At 36.4% G+C, this 22,485-nt stretch overlaps 1 protein-coding gene across 1 annotated transcript in view; it reads left to right on the plus strand.

The window, feature by feature from the left end:
• LOC127859324 (dolichyl-diphosphooligosaccharide--protein glycosyltransferase subunit STT3B-like) overlaps window positions 1-22,485 on the plus strand; it is a 51,991-nt gene that overhangs the window by 16,366 nt on the left and 13,140 nt on the right. Inside the window, exons 2-9 of the mRNA XM_052396652.1 lie at window positions 2,747-2,855; window positions 11,933-12,042; window positions 12,343-12,431; window positions 13,287-13,375; window positions 13,898-13,963; window positions 14,491-14,590; window positions 15,312-15,410; window positions 17,133-17,279. Of these exons, the coding sequence (XP_052252612.1) occupies window positions 2,747-2,855; window positions 11,933-12,042; window positions 12,343-12,431; window positions 13,287-13,375; window positions 13,898-13,963; window positions 14,491-14,590; window positions 15,312-15,410; window positions 17,133-17,279 (809 nt within the window). The remainder of the gene's footprint in view (window positions 1-2,746; window positions 2,856-11,932; window positions 12,043-12,342; window positions 12,432-13,286; window positions 13,376-13,897; window positions 13,964-14,490; window positions 14,591-15,311; window positions 15,411-17,132; window positions 17,280-22,485) is intronic.

Raw genomic sequence — 22,485 nt, forward strand, 5'->3', positions numbered from 1 at the left:
TTATGGGCCCTTTATACTTAGAAAATTGAAAATTTGGTTAAGATTTATGTTTTGGTCCACTTTACCCCTAAAGTATCATAGATATTGCTTTCATACTTGGAACACTCAAAAACTATCATAAGGGTACAGTAAAAGGACAAGTTGCATAACTCTGGTTGTCATTGTTACGGAATTATGGCCTTTTTTTGACTTAGTAACTTTAAATATATGGTTAAATTTTGTGTTTCGATCCACTTTACTTCTTAAGTATCAAGGCTATTGCTTTCAAACTTCAAATACTTTCATGCTATCATGAGGTTACTGTACCTGGCAAGTTGAATTTTACCTTGACCTTTGAATGACCTTGACTCTCAAGGTCAAATTATTAAATTTTGCTAAAATTGCCATAACTTCTTTATTTATGATTAGATTTGATTGATACTTTGACGAAACTACTCTTACCTGACATACCACAATAGACTCCACCCAAACTGTCCCCCGTGCCCTCCCCCCCCTCTCCCCCACCTCCCACCCCCCCCCCTATTTTTTTTTTTTTTTTTTTTAAGATCATCTCACAAATGACCACCACACTATACCCCCACCCCACCCCCCCCTCACAAATGACCACCACACTATACCCCCACACGACCCCCCCCCCCCCATTTTTTTATATATTATATATTTTTTTATTATTTTTTTTAAAGATCATCTCACAAATTACCACCACACCCTCACACTATACCCCCCAATTTTTTTTTTTAAACGGTTATGTTTGAAAAACCATCGCATCCAAAAAATCCCCCCCCCCCCCCATCGCCCTTCCCCCTACCCCCACCCCCACCCCCCCCCCCCCACCCCGATTTTTTTTTTTTTTTTTTTCGCTTTTTTGGAAGATAATGTAATAAATGTCCACAACCCCACACTATACACCCCTCTTCACTCCACCCCTCCCTCCTTTGTGATTGAAAATGAGAGTCCCTTCACCTTTAAAAAGAAAATAGATGAGCGGTCTGCACCCGCTATGCGGTGCTCTTGTTAAAAAATTGAAGTCAAATATAAAACATAAAGTTGCAACAGGTTAACATCTAAAAACATAATAAAATACTGACATTTAATAAAACAAAAATATCCTTTTATGAAACAAACCCTGCATTTACATATGTTTATCATATGACTAGGACAAAGCAACCTAGGACAAATGAAAAATCTGTGAAACTTGTCCTTTAACATACATGCCATACGTCCCGATCTCGGCGGGACAGTCCCGCTTTTGGGCCCTTTGTCCCGCCGTCCCGCCATGAGACGATTTGTCCCGACATTCGTAAAAAACGATGTAAGGTGTATAGGTTCCCAATAAAATTCGCTATTCAAGCTCTGTTTCGCTAACACTTAACACCGCTAATCCCTTTATTGCCCCCCAATTAACAATCTGATTCTACTTATCGTGTGTACCAGTGTTGTTTATGACACCTTATCAGCGATTTATCGGCTCATTATTGATTTCATCAGACATTCACACCATAGTGGTCTTCCAGATAGTGGTCGCTTATTGCTATCAATAGATTTATAATAATGAAATAAATGTTGAAAATGTGTTTATTTTGTATTTGTTTGAAACGGTTTACAAAACAATTGTTTTGTAAAATTAACGCTGCGTCATAAATGAGTCTTTTACATTCAATGTTTAGTTCCAATATAGCGGGATATTCCGAATGTGCAATATACCAAAATCGCAACAAACAGTCCAATAAGTGATACCCATCCTGTCTAGTGTAATTGTAATAAAAACAACGAGGTGCTATGCATGACAGTTTGACCCTTCTCCAATTAAGCTAAATACAACGAGGTGCTATGCATGACAGTTTGACCCTACTCCAATTAAGCTGCGACAATTGACAAGTAACACTTGACACTTGACAAGTAACACTTGACACAAGTAAGCCGCGACAATTGACAAGTCAAACTGCGCATGGACACATGCTTAAACAAACATCGCAACAAACAGTAAAAGAGTTACCCATCTTGTCTTGTGTAATTGTAATAAAAACAACGTGTTGTTATTCATGACAGTTTGACACTACCCCAATACAGCGCCTGACAATTCACAATTCAGTTTAATCTGTGTATATAGGAAGAAAACAAAATACGGAAATGTGTACGGCCGCGCATTCCGTGTGTAACTGTTCGATAGATAGTGTACTGTAACCCGTACTTTCAGTCAACTGGATAGCCTCCCCTGCATTAATGTTTTCCATTGAAATTAATATAATGAGTATTGTTGTCGTAATGTTCTAGATTTTGTACTCTTAAACAGATGAATAATATCTTCGTTGTTTGCTATTGTCTTATTTAATAAAACTGTTATTGTTATGTTTTAGATTTCATGCTTCATATCAGATGTTTTATGTCTTGAATAAAAGTATCAAGAGTTTTTGTTAGAACTATACTGACTATAGTAAAGGTGGAATGATAGATCGTTTTAGGTGTCCTGCTTTTTGGTCAAATGTCCCGACAATTTTTTATGGAATGTCCTGCTTTGGACCTAAAAAATTATGGCATGTATGCCTTTAAGTGCTTAAAAATATAATTTTTATCTGCAGGCTCTGGTTAGATTGAAAAATATGTACAATCAATCCCATATTTAAGAATATTTGAAATTTATCTAACAGATATTTTGATTTAAGGAACTTTTCATTACATGAAGATGAAATATGAGCTGTAAGTCAATGGCACTTTATAAAATAATTATAATGTTTTTTTCCCCAAGGTTCAACTACAGAGCCACACATTATATGGTGAATCATGGCTTCTACAACTTTCTCAACTGGTTTGATGAGCGTGCATGGTATCCACTGGGCCGAATCGTTGGAGGCACAGTAAGTAGCACATATGAGTCGTGTTCTGAGAAAACTGGGCATAATGCATGTGCGTAAAGTGTCGTCCCAGAATAGCCTGTGCAGTCTGCACAGGCTAATCAGGGACGACACTTTCCACTTTTATGACCTTATTCGATTAAATAAAGTCTCTTTTAGCAAAAATCCAATTTAGGCGGAAAGTGTCGTCCCTGATTAGCCTGTGCGGACTGCATTATGCCCAGTTTTTACAGAACGAGGCTCATATAATCCCTGCTGTTCTCAACACATTGTTGTACATAATGTCATTTCTAAATGGTCTGTGGAAAATCTTTCCGCCTAGACTGGATTTTAGTTTAGCAGAGACTTCCTTAAACAAACAATTTAATTATGTTAAAGCGTACAGTGTTGTCCATAATTAGCCGGTGCAGACTGCACAGGCTGAATCTGATCTTGGACCACACTATACATTCATGCAGCTAGACCGTTGTTCCAGCAGACCAATTTTTATGCACACATAATCCGGTTTCTTTGAATGTTTTATGACGTAACACTTTTCATAGCAATAAAAATAAGTAATCCCAAATAATTTTTGCCACAGTAAATACCCATAGAAAATGCAATGTGTCCATTTCCATAATTTACATAAATATCAATGTATGCATCAGAAAGTATGCACGCGGATGCGGCAGTTCAGGAAAATGATAATAAATAAATTCGTAACGGAAGACATATTTAAATGACGTATTGATTAAAATTGAATTACACTTCAGAGAGGGAATTTTTCAAATATTTTGGGGAAAAATATATACTCTAGAGATGGGGGAATGGGGCAGAATAACGCCGAATAAAACATCCAAAAAAAACACTGATATGCCACAACTGCATATCAAGTATTAAATGAAATATTTCTTCCCATTGACTATGATAAATGATTTAGCATGAATTAGTATTTTCTTTGCAAGTATTCACAACATTCCTTTGATTGATCAAATTCATTTTGGATCGATTGATTTAAGTCTTAATGGTTCTTTTCCATTAAAATGTTTCAATCAACCACATATTTCTAAAATTATTCAAATTATGTTATCTTTTTGTAAGCTGAAATCATTTATTGTGCATACAACATATTTGTCTGAATTTTTTACCAAAAATTAACTGAAGTTAAGATTTGAAATTCCCTTTAAAAAATTCTATGCAGATCTAGTTTAAGGTAATAATGGAGAAATTCTAACTATTAACTTGATGCAATCTTAATCAATTATAGAACATGTTCGAAACAAATTGCCGCAAATTGGATAAAACACCATTCTGTCATTGTCTCTTAAACAAGTCTCATGAGGGCATCTATGGCAACTCATTGAGAGTTGAGAAAATTGCTTTTACAAGCCGTTAATGTTTCCCTAGTAAAGACACAGAAGGCTGTTGTATTTCTTATGCATATTGCTATAATGATTGTGTTATTGAATAGCCATTTCTTAAACCATTGTACCGAGTGACATCCATGGGATACGATACTAATAATGCTTATTGATTGAATCTTATTTGTTCTCACATTGGTTAGTCTTAAAATGTCCATACCAAATGCCTTTAAGCTACTGGATATTTAGTATGTATTTGAAGCTGTAAGTTATGAAATAAATATTAGGTTGCAGTGGCGTAGTGGATATGGTGTCCACCTAGCGATCGGGAGGTCATGGGTTCGATCCCCACTGTTGGAACGTTCTTAAAGATCTCCCCCATAGACACTCAGGAAACGGACTCTAGAGCATTTCAAATGCTTTCTATGCAATTGAGTGTAAATAACGGGGTTAAATAAATAATTATTATTTGTGAATGTTTATTTGAACATTAATAAAAATGAATGTTGTATAATTGAAACAAATACTGCAGTTTGTAAAAAGTGTTTGAGCCAAGCCCTCAGAAAACCACAATTAGAACTTGAGGGTAAAGTTATCACACGTGCATTAAGCCTGTTTTTCCCAGAGACCGACTCTTTTATAAATATCAGTCGTGTTCTGAGAAAACTTTGCATAATGCATGTGCATAAAGTGTTGTTGCAGATTAGCCCGTGCAGTCTGCACAGGCTTATCAGGGACGACACTTTCAGCGTAAATTGGAATTTTGCTAATAAGATACTTCATTTAAACAAAAAATGTCATAGAAGCGGAAAGTGTTGTCCCTGATTAGCCTGTGCGGACTGCACAGGCTAATCAGGGACAACACTTTTTCCACATGCATTATGCCCAGTTTTCTCAGAACGCGACTCATATGATTGCGCATTGACCTGGTCTGAGAATGATATTATGGGAGCCATAACAGTTTGTTATTTGTGAATTTATGTAGTAAGTTAATAATTATATTCGGCTTGAAACAAGATAATGCATTGCAAACATCTTGCTACCTTGATCTTTGCTTCCTCACATAAATTGGTCTTTGTTCAACACAAGCATTATATTTATGATCAAACAGAGATGGAGGCATTTAGTTGAAAGTATGTACGTCCCAAAGCGGGCACTGAAGCTAAGTGTGTAGTTTCACATGTGAAATATATAAGGGTTGATTATTGTAAAGAAATGTATGGGCTGCGTCAATGTTTGGCAGACTTCTGTCCCTTTGTTTGTTTAAAAACTGTTTAGTTAATATTCTCTTGAAGCGTGTTTCTGTTCAACTCTTCTTTATGTTCTGGGTGGATCTTGCTCAAATTTATTTAGTTTAATAACTTTAATTTGTAGATATTGCATAAATTTATGTGACGAGTTTAGGCAAAATTATTACCCTTTGTCTGATTTTGCAAGATATAATAATATTTTCTCCCATATTTTTATGCCTCCTGTAGGGTGGCATATAGCAGTTGAACAGTCTGTCAGTCAGTATGTGTGAATGTCAGTCTGTCCGTCCGTCCGAAAAAACTTAAATGTTGGCCATAACTTTTTCACTATATAAGATAGCAACTTGATGTTTGGCATGCATGTGTATCTCATGGAGCTGAACATTTTGAGTGGTGAAAGGTCAAGGTCATCCTTCAAGGTCAAATGTCAAATAAATGGCATCTGTCCGTCCGAAAACTTTAACATTGGCCATTACTTTTTCAATATTGAAGATAGCAACTTGATTATTGGCATGCATGTGTATCTCATGAAGCTGCACATCTTGAGTGGTGGAAGGTCAAGGTCATCCTTCAAGGTAAAAACAAAAAATCAAAGCGGCGTTCTCAAAGCTGCACATTTTGAGTGGTGGAAGTTCAAGGTCAAGGTCATCCTTCAAGGTCAAAGTTAAAAAAAAAAAAATTCAAAGCGGCGTTCTCATGAAGCTGCACATTTTGAGTGATGGAAGCTCAAGGTCAAGGTTATCCTTCAAGGTCAAAGGTCAAAAAAAAAAATATTTCAAAGGGGCGCAATAGGGGGCATTGTGTTTCTGATAAACACATTTCTTGTTTTTATATGTTTTTATGCCCCCGGTAGGGTGGCATATAGCAGTCTGTCCGAAATAACTTTAACATTGGCCATAACTTTTTCACTATTGAAGATAGCAACTTGATATTTGGCATGCATGTGTATCTCATGGAGCTGAACATTTTGAGTGGTGAAAGGTGAAGGTCAAGGTCATCCTTCAAGGTCAATTGTCAAATATATGGCGTCTGTCCGTCCGAAAACTTTAACATTGGCCATAACTTTTTCAATATTGAAGATAGCATCACATTTGGCATGCATGTGTATGTCATGAAGCTGCACATTTTGAGTGGTGGAAGTTCAAGGTCAAGGTCATCCTTCAAAGTCACAGGTCAAAAAAAATAATTCAAAGCGGCGTTCTCATGAAGCTGCACATTTTGAGTGGTGGAAGTTCAAGGTCAAGGTCATCCTTCAAGGTCAAAGGTCAAACAAATATTTTCTAAGCAGCATTCTCATGAAGCTGAACATTTTGAGTGGTGGAAGTTCAAGGTCAAGGTCATCCTTCAAGGTCAAAGGTAAAAAAAATAATTCAAAGCAGCGCAATAGGGGGCATTGTGTTTATGACGAACACATCTCTTGTTAACTCCTCTTTTGAGCTCAAGCTTTCTCATTTGAATGACCTAAATATGTAGATGGTTGTATAAAAAATGTTCTTCTGATATGAGTTTTGGCAGAATCATGGTTCTTTGTCTTATGTCGAATAAATAAGAAATGTATGTTGTAGAAGAATCTGTGTCTTTTACACATTTCTTGTCTGATGTATTATGCCTTTTGTAACAGTTGTTACATTTTAACACTTATATTATATACCTGATTGTCAATGCATTTTATATTTTTTCAGATTGGTGTTTAAAAATAAATGTTTATATGACCCAATAGACTATATTGTTAATTTTCTTTTCAAAATGCTTTTGCAAAAACATTGTCATTTTTACAAAACTCATTCTGAATGAATAATTCATAACACTGATGAAATCTGATCACAAATATTTGCTCAAGTTATGCTCGCAGGAATGCCAATTTGCATTGATTTAATTTTATCAGCATTTATATGAATAGTCACTGATAGACCAAATTTTTTTAATCCCTTTTTAGCTCACCTGATTGCTCAGGTGTGCTTTTGTGATCCGTCTTTGTTTGTCGTCTCTACGTCTGTCCGTCCACATTTGTTCGTAAACACTCTAGAGGCCACATATCTTGTCCGATCTTCATGAAACTTGGTCAGAAGCTTTGTCCAAAGTATATCTCGGTCGAGTTCGAAACTGGGTCATGCCGGGTCAAAAACTAGGTCACTAGGTCAAAAAAAAAGAAAAACCTTGAAAACACTGTAGAAGTCACATTTCATTCCCAATCTTCATGTAACTTTGTTAAAATGTTTGTCTTAATGATATCTTGGTCGAGTTCAAAAGTGGTTCCGGTCCGTTGAAAAATGTGGCCGTCAGTGGGCGGGGCAGTTTTCCTTATTTGGCTATTGAGAAACCTTGTTAACACTCAAGAGGCCACATTTCTTGTCCGAACTTCATGAGACTTGGTCAGAATCTTTGTCCCAATGATATCTTGGTCGAGTTCGAAATTGGGTCAGGCCAGGTCAAAAATGAGGTCACTAGATTAAAAAAAGAAAAACCTTGTAAACACTCTAGAAGTCACATTTCATGCCAAATCTTCATGTTACTTTGTCAAAATGTTTGTCTTAATGATATCTTGTTTGAGTTCAAAAGTGAATCCGGTCCATTGAAAAACATGGCTGTCAGTGGGAGGGGCAGTTTTCCTTATTTAGCTATTGAGAAACCTTGTTAACACTCAAGAGGGCACATTTCTTGTCCGATCTTCATGAAACTTGGTCAGAAGATTTGTCCCAATGATATCTTGTAAACACACAAGAGGCCATAGTTTTGGTCCAATAATGATGATACTAGACCAGGATGTTTTTCTTGATGATATCTATGCAAAGTTTGACATTGGGTCATGTGGGGTCAAAATCTTGGTCAGGAGGTCCAAATCTTTAAAAAAAACTTGTCAACACATGTAGAATTAGCATTACTTGCAAATGTTTGCATGCAAAAAAAAACATGCAAATAGACAGTACTCAATCAGAATTAATCATATGCTCACACTGCAAAAGTAAACAGAAAAGAACCTATCTTATATGCACTAGTGTACTGAATTTTCAACTAAGCAATGATCAAGGCCTTGTAAAAAAAGGTGAGCGAACTAGGGCCATCTTGGCCCTCTTGTTATAATTATGTAACTGCATATTCTTAAAAAGACACACAAAACATTGTAAATTGTAAATAAGTGCTTATGATTTCACATACAAATGTTAAGTATGATAACCACTAGAACAATGTAGATTTTAACACAAGACAGGTTTAATTGCATATTTATTCAATGAATAAGGAATTTTGATGAACAAGACTACAAATGTGATAATGTAAATCAATAATTTCATACATGTTTAATTAATAATCTTGTCATAAATGTAACTTTACAAGCACAAAAAGTGCTACAAAAACATGATCCTTTGTTATGAAAATGTACAGAATCCATCATGACTTGTTGTTAGCATGCATGCATTTATGAATTTGTTTTGAGCACAACATATCTTCTACAATTTGTCTCTCAACAAGGCAAAAGATATAGGTCAGATTCCTGTTTGTAACATAGTCTTGGTATCACAACTTATCCAATGTGCAAAAGAGAAGTTGATGGGGGTCATTCAAAGAGTTGAGAAAATAAGAAACGCCATGTTTTCTATTTGTATGATTGAATCTTTTTCACACATCATTAAGTGTTTTTGGACCGGGATAATATTTCATGTAATTGCATTTTCTGTATATTAATAGGAATAAATACAATCATATCTTTTTACATTTAATACAGAAGGAGAAATGATGAGACCTCTGCAATTATCTCTTGTAGAATTCTGTAGTTGGTATAATTGTGATATGCATAATCACAATTAAATGGTATCTTTATATAATAAGTCAGCTGCAGTTGCTATCGTTGACTTAACCTTTGTGTATTTGTATTCCAAATTCAACCAAAAAAGTTTTAATTACATACAATTGCCTCAGGTTAAAAATGTATCGGTGTACAAGTTAATTTTTGTGAAGCAGGGCTTGAATTAACTTAAAAAGTGAAGACTGAACCTATTTGCCTCTGATTTTGGTAGTTTTTCTCAAATACATGTAGTGCAAAGTTTTGAACAGTGCAAGTATAAGTTAAAGGTTTTACCAGCTTAGTTTCATATCAGTTAATGCTTATATGCTAATGCAAAACATGTTTACATTCGGACAATTTACTGTTTGTGCCAACTTCTTCAGCTTTACATGATAGGAACTCCATGACTGTTATTTTGGAAGTCTTGGATTTTCTGTAGCTTGATTTTGAAGTCATTTGAACAAAAGTCATAGATAAGTTATTTACAACCACAACATTTGACAAGACAAGGTACTGAAACTGCATATGCATCAGTTCATATGCAGATCAAAAGTAAACTGTGACAGGTTATTGAACTATACTTCCTTAATCATGTCAACAAGACCTCCCTGTGGATGTAACTAGCAGCAATACTTGCCCTCTAGCTTGGGGCCTTTAATTGTACTTGCATAGCAATAATACTGATTTTTATCCCCACGCTTTTTGAAAAAAAGGTGGGGATATTGTGGTTATCTCCGCCGTCCGTCCGTCCGTCTGTCCGTCCGTCCTGGTCACTATCTCCTCCTACACTAAAAGCACTAGAACCTTGAAACTTACACACATGGTAGCTATGAGCATATGTGCGACCCTGCACTATTTGGAATTTTGATCTGACCCCTGGGTCAAAAGTTATAGCGGTTGGGGTGGGGCCGCGTCAGAAATTATCACTCATTTTTTTAGGTTATTTTACATTTACTTCTTTATTTCTACACCGATTCACTTCAAATTGATACTGGACCTCTCCTATGACAATACGGTCAATCTCAACCATGCATGGCCCCATTCCCAACCCTGGGGCGCCCCGCCCACATAGGCCACACCCACCAAAAATTTCCATTTACTATAATTTTTTCATTTCTACACGGATTCACTTCAAATTGATACTGAACTTTTGTTATGACATAAGGGTCAATCTCAACTATGCATGGCCCCAATCCCAACCCTGGGGCGCCCGCCCACATAGGCCACACCCACCAAAAAATTCCATTTACTATAATTTTTTCATTTCTACACGGATTCACTTCAAATTGATACTGAACTTCTCTTATGACATTAGGGTCAATCTCAACTATGCATGGCCCCATAACCAACCCTGGGGCCCCGCCCACATAGACCACACCCACCCAAAATTGCCTTTACTATAATTTCTTCATTTCTACACCGATTCACTTCAAATTGATATTGAACTTCTCTTATGACAATACAGTCAATCTCAACTATGCATGGCCCCATTACCAACCCTGGGGCGCCCCGCCCACATAGACCACACCCACCCAAAATTGCCTTTTACTATAATTTCTTCATTTCTACACTGATTCACTTCAAATTGATACTGAACCTCTCTTATGACAATACGGTCAATCTCAACTATGCATGGCACAATTACCAACCCTGGGGCGCCCTGCCCACATATGTCACACCCACCCAAAATTGCCTTTTACTATAACTTCTTCATTTCTACACCAATTCACTTCTAATTGATGATGAACTTCTCTTATGACAATACGGTCAATCTCAGCTATGCATGGCCCCATTACCAACCCTGGGGCACACCTAGGTCAAACATTCGGCGTGGGGATACGCGTCGGCCTCTGCCGCGCCATTTCTAGTTAACAATGTGGCGAAAATTTAATCACAAAAATAATAAAGAATACAAGGCATGTTTATTTTTAAGAAATTTTAGCATGTTTATATTAGTTCTTTTAATCTGCTCTTTTGATATTCAAATATATTACACTACACACATGTTTATAACGTTGTCCTCTGCCAAACTATTTGAATCAATGCTACTGAAAAAGCTATTACCAAACTTTCATCCTTTTTTACCAACCTGTACATGCATCCTCATTGGCATCTCAACTTTCCTGGATTTGCATTTTCCCTTGTTGCTTTATTTAACATGGTTATTATAAAATGTATGTATGAAAATAGTTTTCCCAAAATGACGAGTTAAGAAAAATACCATCTTTTGGGAGTTTTGGGAAGGGATATCAGACAAAATTAAACTTACTAGAATATGACTCATGAAATCAACTTAAAAGTCTAAGGAGTTTGAAAATCAGCATTCTGGATTGTTTTGGTATTCCTCCCAGGAAACATGGATTGTTTGTTTCCAGTTCATATTTCTCTCAGTATCTATCTACCTGCTCTGGGCCTGTATTGACCAACCCATTGTGAGTCTTAACAATAAAGAATAAACTTGGAACCAAGAAAAATGCGTTCAGTGTTTGAACATATACAGGCCTCCACTGGTGATTATGTCATTAACAAAATGTTGTACATGAAGAATGATATAGATTGAGGTGTTTAATGCCAAGTTTGACCCAAAATTCAAGCAATATTTGAACATATCAAATTTTTTTTTGCTGTTCTCAGTCAGAATTTCTGCCTATACTGTGTAATGTACCTGCGGTGTATGAACACCATGTATGTACCCCCTGTCATCTGCAGGTGTACCCCGGGCTGATGGTGACCTCGGGCTCCATCCACTGGTTCCTGCATCTCCTCAACATTCCTGTGCACATTAGGGACATCTGCGTCTTCCTTGCTCCCATATTCAGGTACGCAACACGTGGGCAAACAATTGTGAAAATAAGAGTTGGTCTTGTGATTGTTAAATATTCAATATAATCTATATAGTTGGCAAAAAATGTATTAATTTTAATGTTGCACATTAAATGGTATACTAAGAATACTTTCTTAATGCATTTTAAGAAGACACAGTGTGTCCAAATGTTGGTGTAACTTCCAATATAAATATAAGGTAACACATCACTCTAAAACTTCAACTGTAAAATAGTTGAGTTCATTACATTATGTGATGAATGAACCAGTTACTATTTATTTCTTGTCGTCCCTAGTGGTATGACTGCAGTGTCGGTGTACTTGTTCACAAAGGAGATCTGGTCTGCAGGGGCAGGGCTGTTTGCTGCTTGCTTCATCGCCATTGGTGAGTTGGGTTTGTGTTCTTCATTGCCATTAGTGAGTTGGGTTTGTGTGCTTCATAGCCATTGGTGAATTTGGTTTGTGTGCTTCATTGCCATTGGTGTGATTAGTTTGTGTTTGGACAGTCAGGTATAGTCAGAAAATCGTGTTCAGTCCAAAGTACGCTTTTCCCGTCATTAGTGATTTTGTGTCCCTGTGCATACTCTCATTTTAAAAACAGTGGTTTCTATAACAGTCTGATAAAAATAATATATTTTTATATAAATTTTCAAATCATTGTATAGTTTGAAAGGGACCTATCAACAAATTGACAAATTTTCAAAAGTTTGATAAACATAGTAACAGATTCCAGCACTGAAAGATGAGTGTGTATTAATCCTATCCAAACTCAGTATTGGAATAGCCATATATGTTGAATGCTTTAACACACATTAAAAAGTGTATTAGTCCTTGGTTATGAAACACATCGGGAGACAACGGGCTTATTTCAACTTTGTTGTTTGACCTATAAATCATTTTTAATTAAAAAAAAAAACACACACAATTAAAAAATGCGGCTCTTGTAGCTCCAGACCAGTCTGCACATCATGAGTTATTTCCCAGGTAATGGGCATTTTCCCAAAATGCTGAGAAAAAACCCTGCTTTAAGGTATCCATGTATACCAAATATTCAATATCATCCCTTACATTTGTCTGTGAACGATTGGTTTGCATGCCTTTTGTGATGCTCCTCTTTTTGTGTCTGGGATTGACAGAAACACAAAACAATTTAGAAGCAAAAGTATCGGATTTTTAATTACTCCACTTACTAAAAATAGTTCCAACTGATAATTGACATGCGCTTTTTGTTGTGTTTCAGTGCCTGGCTATATATCTCGGTCCGTCGCTGGCAGCTATGACAACGAAGGAATTGCTATTTTTGCTCTTATGTTCACATATTATCTTTGGGTAATGCATTCATTCTTATTTTTTTTATGAAATATGTTTATATTTATACCCTTTTGATAAAACTCTGAGAATAGATAACATATTCAGTTTACATTTTCTTTGAGATTCCTTGATTTTAGTTCACATTTTATTTGAATATATCAGTCTTTGAAAATGCAGAATTAAGATTATTTTTTTATTTAAGTAGAATAAATTCATGGAATTCAGTGTGCAATATTTGAAAGTGCTTCTTCATGATTTTGTAGAGTTTAATGAAGGTTTAGTTGAAAATCATTTATTTTAGTTTGATTGCATAGAAAGCCCACAGCTTATCATTAATTCTTGAGTTATCTTTCTTGATAAAACCAGTATTTGGTGTCTTTTGGGGAGATCAAGATCTAACACTCCTATAGACTCCTCTTATGTGGAATAAGCACACCACAATCCAGTTACACCATATACATTGCAAACCAGAGACCTTCGATAAAGGTTATTTAGGTCTAGTAAACAAGAAAATAATATTTTCTCTGTTGTTTATTTCAGATAAAATCACTGAAGACTGGGTCATTATATTGGTCAATTTTAACAGCTTTGTCATATTTTTACATGGTAAGTATTCAGAAATAGTAACGGTTTCATGTTTGTTTTGTCCGCTACTGTGAAGCCAGTATTAGTTGGTTGACACTCATTTTTATTGGTCAGCTTTACCACAAAATCAAATGAACAACAAATGTATAAATCTGACGTCTCATATCAGGCATTATTAAGATCCAAGGAATATACCTGATTTAAAGAATCCCCAAAAATGTATGTCAGCGAAAATAAAAGCAGTAGTTCCACAGTATCATAGTGTTTCATGCATGCTCATACATCCTTAACACAAAAAATATTTTAAAATTATAAAAAAAAACACTTAAATTATAAAAAATTGATTGAATGGGTTCAGCTGTTTCTAATGAATGACGTTGTCTAACGAAAAACTTAAACTCAAGAACGAAAATTCATTCATAATAAATCAGATATTAATCATTTGCAAGTTTGCTTTCTTTGAAGACAGTCACAAATTCTGACTTACCTGAGCAAGAAAGGAAAAATCAATAAATCACATATTGAGTACATGTGCCTCTGTTTTGCAGGTGTCTGCGTGGGGTGGCTATGTGTTCATCATCAACCTCATCCCCCTTCACGTGTTTGTATTGATACTCATGGGACGCTACTCCAGGCGTATATATGTTGGTGAGTGCCTTGCTATCTCCGCATATGAGCCGTGTTCTGAGAAAACTGGGCTTCATGCATGTGCGTAAAGTGTCGTCCCAGATTAGCCTGTGCAGTCCACACAGGCTAATCAGAGACGACACTTTCCGCTTTTATGGTTATTTTAGTTTCAAGGAGGTCCCTCCTTACCGAAAAGCAAATTAAGGCGAAAAGTGTCATCCCTGATTAGCTTGTGCAAACTGCACAGGCTAATCTGGGACGACACTTTACGCACATGAATTAAGCCCTGTTTTCTCAGAACGCAACTCATATGAAGACACTTCAGATAAGGTGCCTTAATCGGCCTCATTTGGTACACAAATGTGTCTGATTTTCTTAATAAAAGATTGTCAGTTTTCTCCAAATTACTAAAATTGAATAACAAGCCAATTATCTGTACACAGTCTTCTTATCTATAAGAAACCTAGTTTGTGCTACCACTCTATGTTATTTCGAATCTTTTTAATTTAAATAATTATACTAGTTATTAATATTTTTTTTAAATGCACTATTAACAATTCTTGAAATCTGCATATATTATATTCATTTTCATGGAAATGTTTTTTCCCCATAATTATATCACAACCAATAATTGTAAAGCCACCAGGGACATCTAACTATTTTTCCCATGAAAGAAAAGTTTTTAATACAATACTTGTCATAACGCACAAGTTTATAACGCTGATATATTTTTTATTTTCAGCATATAACTCATTTTTCATTGTGGGCCTGATACTGTCCATGCAGGTGCCGTTTGTTGGGTTCAATCCAATATCTACCAGTGAACACATGGCCTCCGCAGGTGGGTAGCAGAAAATCGGGGTTTTAAGCAACATTTAGACCATAAGCAATTTGTATATGATGTGACTTGCAGCAAGTGGGCTATATCCAGAACAGAGATTCTCTGCACCATATCCAATTATTTCTTACTTTCAACTAAGTGTGGAAAGCTGCAGCTGAAATCATGGCTTAATGGATGTTGAACAGAAAAAGTAAGAATATTAATGAATTTCATTCATTATTATGTCCATTAATTATTGGATACACTCCGTAATAAAAGTAACAATGTTTGAGTTAAAATGATCATGCTTTTCACACAAGTGCACCTAATTTATAATTAAGAATGATCAGGCGCAAAGTTGTCAAACCCAAAATGACAGACATAGTGATTGTCAGCTAGATGTGATCATTGTTCACTTTTTCCTACCTGATGAGAATTGAAATCAATGACAGACATAGCGATTGTCAGCTAGATGTGATCATTGTTCGCTATTTCCTACCTGATGAGAATTGACATAGCGATTGTCAGCTAGATGTGATCATTGTTCGCTATTTCCTACCTGATGAGAATTGACATAGGGATTGTCAGCTAGATGTGATCATTGTTCGCTATTTCCTACCAGTTGAGAATTGACATAGCGTTGTCAGTTAGATGTGATAATTGTTCGCTATTTCCTACCTGTTGAGAATTGACATAGCGATTGTCAGCTAGATGTGATCATTGTTTGCTATTTCCTACCTGATGAGAATTGACATAGCGATTGTCAGCTAGATGTGATCATTGTTCGCTATTTCCTACCTAATGAGAATTGACATAGCGATTGTCAGCTAGATGTGATCATTGTTTGCTATTTCCTACCTGATGAGAATTGACAGCGATTTTCAGCTAGATGTGATAATTGTTCACTATTTCCTACCTGATGAGAATTGAAATTAAGGTTTATATTTAAGCTTAAAAATATTGAATGAACACAGCATGACACTCCTCTAAAAAATTTTTTATAAATTACTTTTTTTGTCAAAATGTGAAAGAAAAGAAACTAAAATTTGAAGTATAAAATCAGAGAAAAAAGAATTACTTAACACATCATTTTGATATGAAATTAGTATTTTAAATATCTCTGGATTTATTAAGAGATGCTAAAAATACTTAAAATAAAAATACTTAAAATAAAGCAAAAATGCAAACCGGTTTCATTAATACAAATTGATGCTGAGCAAAAATGACATCAATAAATATATGCAGCCAAAAGAAATAAACATTTTCAAACTGATTCAAAATAGGACAATTGTCAGTTTCTAGAATAAGTATATGCACTAAGTACTAGTAAACCAGATTAGACAGGAAAAGAATAAGATGGTTACTGACTGCTATAATACAACTGAAAAGCTTGAAAAGGGTGACAAATCCAAAGAAAGAAACAAAATAAATGACTATATGAGTCATGTTCTTAGAAAACTGGGCTTAATGAACTTAAGTTAATGCATGTGCATAAAGTGTCGTCCCAGATTAGCCTGTGCAGTCCGCACAGGCTAATCATGGAAGACACTTTCCGCTTTTATGACATTTTTCGTTTAAATGAAGTTTCTTCTAAGCAAAATTCCAATATAGGCGGAAAGTTTCGTCCCTGATAAGCCTGTGCGGATTGCACAGTCTAATCTGGAACGACACTTTACGCACATGCATTAAGCCCAGTTTTCTCAGAACACGACTCATTTACTTAAGCAATGTTTCCCATGACAGGAGTGTTTGCCTTGCTGAATGCCTACAGTCTGCTGAAGTACATTCAGTCCTTCCTGACAAAGGCCGAGTTCAAGTTCTTCTTCATTGTGGCTGTGGGAGCTGCGGCGGGCCTCATATTCTTGGCGGTGGTTGGATTGACCTGGGCAGGTAAGTGCTGCTCTGGGTGCAAGTTTAAGAGCCGGGTTAATGTTGCTTAATGCATGTGCCTCAAATCTTTCCCTCATTAATGAAGTGAAAATGGCTTTTGCAACCAGCATAAAACCAGAACAGCCTGCGAGTAACTCTCAGTCTGTTCAGCACCCGATTGTATAAACAGTTAAACGGGCGGTTAACCACATACCGGCGGTTAAAAGTCGGTAACATGTTGGTTACGGGTCGGTAAGCGTTTGTATAAAATTTGGTTAGTTATACCGATCGGTTAAAACCCAGTTAAAACATACCCTGCTTCCCTAGGTGGGTAAGTACAAGTAACCGAGAGGTTACTTGCACAAAATGGCATCATAAAAGCTAACCATCGACGAGCTTCACAATTTCGACGAGTAAACAACAAAATTGCAGCGACTGACACTTTATTTGACTTAATTTACAGGGCAATACGATTTCCGACTTCGGACGACGAATTTAGGGCGCACAGAACGTGTTTCTTATATTCTGTTATGGGTATGCCGTGTGTGATCCGATGCATCAATGGCGCTCATGTTAAAATCATTTCTCCGAGAACAGGGAACAACAAAAGTACAAACAAAAAACAAAACACGTTCGAACTAGTATCTTACCTTTAATAATCCTTTAAAATCCATAAATAATCCATTTAATTCAATAATTGACGAGTTTGCATCTAGGGTCTTTGATAATTATTTTAGCATAGTTGAATAAAGACCCTTATGCCACCATATCATTATATTCAAATGAGAACTCAATAAACTTTCTTCCTCGTCACACGCTACGTCATGTACTCTATGTACATTACTGCTGTTAAAATGAACCGGAGCAGTTTATCAAATGTGTCTTGTTCTGAGAAAATTGGGCATAATGCATGTGCTTTAAGTGTCGTCCCATATTAGCCTGTGCAGTTTGCACATGCTAATCAGGGACGACACTTTCCGCTTTTATGACATTTTTTTGTTAAAATGAAGTCCCTTCTTAGCAAAAATCAATTTTTGGCGGAAAGTGTCGTCCCTGATTAGCCTGTGCGAACTTAACAAGCTAATCTGAGACGACACTTTACGCACATGCATTATGCCCAGTTTTCTCAGAACACGACACAAATAATAGCCGTATGTGAACTCGGTTGCATTTGCAGATTTCTGCATACAAAGATATATTTAAACTTGAACAATGTTGTATTTGTCTATGGTAAATTCCCTTATTGCACAAGAAAGTAAGCAAGTTTATTGTAATCATAAACCAAATTAGAAGAATAGTCTAGCATGTTACGACGACCATGTAAAATTTTTATGTTACATCTAGAACAACTAGAAGAATAGACGTCTTTGTAAGCACTCTCTTGCAGTTTGGAAGCACCAGGGATTCCGCTTAATGATGCAAATCCGGACATCATTATCAATTTGTCCCTGGTCATTTTGATGAACTCATAGTTAAAATTTACAATTTATTTTATTGTGAATTCATTTGTTAAAGAATTTGATAAAAAAATACATGTCGCTGTTTATAAGCGTGACACTTCGCGCGAAAATTACGTCATTAGAAAATGCATTGTGGGAATGTTTTGGTTAAAGTTACCGGTGGTTAAATTTCACTATGCGTGGTTAGGTTACTTTGCGGTATATCGTGTTTATACAATCGAGTTACCTTGAAGGTTACTTTACCTGAATAACCGCAAACTTACCAAGGTTTGAATGTTACCGAGCGGTAACTATAGCCAGCGTTTATACAATCGGGTGCAGGTTGTATGCTGTTTGCTGCTCATTAGTATCTGAGGGTTTGAAATGAAGCCTTTAAAACTTGAATCTAGTAAGAAAGGTCTTTAATTAATAAAATTTTACTTTCTAAGGGCCAACAAATGCGTTAAAATACATATCTTAGTGGTAAAGGGTTAAGTTTTGTCCCTGATTAGCCTGTGCAGTCTGCTTAGGCTTATGAGGGATGAGAATTTCAACTTTTATGGATTTTTGTAAGAGGACGTCTCTTTTAAACGAAATTCAAGTGAAGTAGGAAAGTATAGTCCCTGATGAGACTGTGTGGACTGCACAGGCTAATCTGGGAAGACATTTTATGCACAAGCGTTAAGCCTCTTTTTCTCAAAGCTCTGCCCCTATCAATCAGAAACTCGTGGCTGTTGTAGCAGCATAATTACCAGGGTATTAATTGTTCCCTACCGGTGAAACTCCGTTTGCCTGTTAGTCTGTCTGCCTGTTAGTCTGTCTGTCTGTCTGTCAGTCCGTCACATTTTTATGGATCCTGCGATAACTTTAAAAGTTCTTCATATTTATATCAAACTTTAAACATGGATAGATGGCAATATGGAGATTATGCAAGTTGTTTCATTTTGGTTGATATGGCAACAAATAATTTTTAGCTCATCTATTTTTTGAAAAAAAATTATGAGCTATTGTCATCACCTTGGCGTCGGCGTCGGCGTTGGCGTTGGCGTCGGCGTCCGGTTAAGTTTTGCGTTTAGGTCCACTTTTCTCAGAAAGTATCAATGCTATTGCATTCAAACTTGGTACACTTACTTACTATCATGAGGGGACTGGGCAGGCAAAGTTAGATAACTCTGGCGTGCATTTTGACAGAATTATGTGCCCTTTTTATACTTAAAAAATTGAAAATTTTGGTTAAGTTTTGCGTTTAGTTCCACTTTTCTCAGTAAGTATCAATGCTATTGCATTCAAACTTGGTACACTTACTTACTATCATGAGGGGACTGGGCAGGCAAAGTTAGATAACTCTGGCATGCATTTTGACAGAATTATGTGCCCTTTTTATACTTAGAAAATTGACAATTTTGGTTAAGTTTTGTGTTTAGGTCCATTTTATTCCTTAAGCATCAAAGCTATTGCTTTCATACTTGCAACACTTACTAACTATCATAAGGGGACTGTGCAGGCAAAGTAATGTAACTCTGACTGGCATTTTGACAGAATTATGTGCCCTTTTTATACTTAGAAAATTGAAAATTTGATTAAGTTTTGTGTTTAGGTCCACTTTATTCCTACAGTATCAAAGCTATTGCTTTCATACTTGCAAGATTTATGAACTATCATAAGGGGACGGTGCAGGCAAAGTTATGTAACTCTGACTGGCATTTGGACGGAATTATGGGCCCTTTATACTTAGAAAATTGAAAATTTGGTTAAGATTTATGTTTTGGTCCACTTTACCCCTAAAGTATCATAGATATTGCTTTCATACTTGGAACACTCACAAACTATCATAAGGGTACAGTAAAAGGACAAGTTGCATAACTCTGGTTGTCATTGTTACGGAATTATGGCCCTTTTTTGACTTAGTAACTTCTAATATATGGTTAAATTTTGTGTTTCGATCACTCGAAGTATCAAGGCTATTGCTTTCAAACTTCAAATACTTACATGCTATCATGAGGTTACTGTACCTGGCAACTTGAATTTTACTTTGACCTTTGAATGACCTTGACTCTCAAGGTCAAATTATTAAATTTTGCTAAAATTGCCATAACTTCTTTATTTATGATTAGATTTGATTGATACTTTGATGAAACTACTCTTACCTGACATACCACAATAGACTTCACCCAAACCATCCCCCGTGCCCTCCCCCCCTCCCCCCCCTCCCCCCCTCCCCCCCCCCTAATGTTTTTTTATTTATTTTTTTTTTAAGATCATCTCACAAATGACCACCACACCCTCACACTATACCCCCACCCCACCCCCCCCCCCCCCCCCCCCCCGATGTTTTTTTTTTTTTTTGGAAGATAATGTAATAAATGTCCACAACCCCACACTATACACCCCTCTTCACTCCACTCCTCCCTCCTTTGTGGTTGAAAATGAGAGTCCCTTCACCTTTAAAAAGAAAATAGATTAGCGGTCTGCACCCGCAAGGCGGTGCTCTTGTTTAATTTTTTACTGACAATGGTGAAGTTTCACCGGTAGGGGACCATATTGCTTGGCAATCTCTTGTTTCTTTTGAATGTCAAAAAGCATAGTGTCAAAAAGACTTAATTAGAATGTATCAATTTATATTTATGTCAGTATAGAAATAAATATAAGATTTTTAGCCGGATTTTTTTCGAAAAAATCTCGGCTTATAGATTGATGTTGTCGGGCGGGCGGGCGGGGGGGCGGGCGGGGGGGCGGGCGGCGTGCTCGAAAATGTTAAAGTTCTTATTTCATGGTATAACTTTGGTATGCTTGGACCTAGAGTCTTCAAACTTGACATGAAGGTTGGCCAGGATTAACAGATGACCACTGGTCATTTCAAGGTCATTCATTTGAAGGTCAAGGTCACTGTGACCTTCAATATAAAAAATGTTAAAGTTGTTATAACTTTGGTATGCTTGGACCTAGAGTCTTGAAACTTGACATGAAGGTTGGCCATAACTAGTTAGTAACCACTGGTCATTTCAAGGTCATTCATTTGAAGGTCAAGGTCACTGTGACCTTGAATGTAAAAATGTTAAAGTTCTTATTTCATGGTATAACTTTGGTATGCTTGGACCTAGAGTCTTCAAACTTGACATGAAGGTTGGCCAGGATTAACAGATGACCACTGGTCATTTCAAGGTCATTCATTTGAAGGTGAAGGTCACTGTGACCTTCAATATAAAAATGTTAAAGTTGTTATAACTTTGGTATGCTTGGACCTAGAGTCTTGAAACTTGACATGAAGGTTGGCCAGAACTAGTAAGTAACCACTGGACATTTCAAGGTCATTCATTTGAAGGTCAAGGTCACTGTGACCTTGAATGTAAAAATGTTAAAGTTGTTATAACTTTGGTATGCTTGGACCTAGAGTCTTGAAACTTGACATGAAGGTTGGCCAGAACAAGTAAGTAACCACTGGACATTTCAAGGTCATTCATTTGAAGGTCAAGGTCACTGTGACCTTGAATGTAAAAATGTTAAAGTTCTTATTTCATGTTATAACTTTGGTATGCTTGTACCTAGAGTCTTCAAACTTGAAATAAAGATTGGCCAGTACTAGAAGATGACCACTGGTCATTTCAATGTCATTCATTTGAAGGTCAAGGTCACTGTGACCTTAAATGTTAAAATGTTAAAATTGTTATAACTTTGGTATGCTTGGACATAGAGTCTTCAAACTTGACATGAAGGTTTGCAAGCACACTTAGATGACCACTGGTCATTTCAAGGTCATTCATTCTAAGGTCAAGGTCACTGTGACCTTG

The sequence above is a fragment of the Dreissena polymorpha genome, chromosome 15 (assembly GCF_020536995.1).
Source record: "Dreissena polymorpha isolate Duluth1 chromosome 15, UMN_Dpol_1.0, whole genome shotgun sequence".
Lineage (NCBI taxonomy): Eukaryota > Metazoa > Mollusca > Bivalvia > Myida > Dreissenidae > Dreissena > Dreissena polymorpha.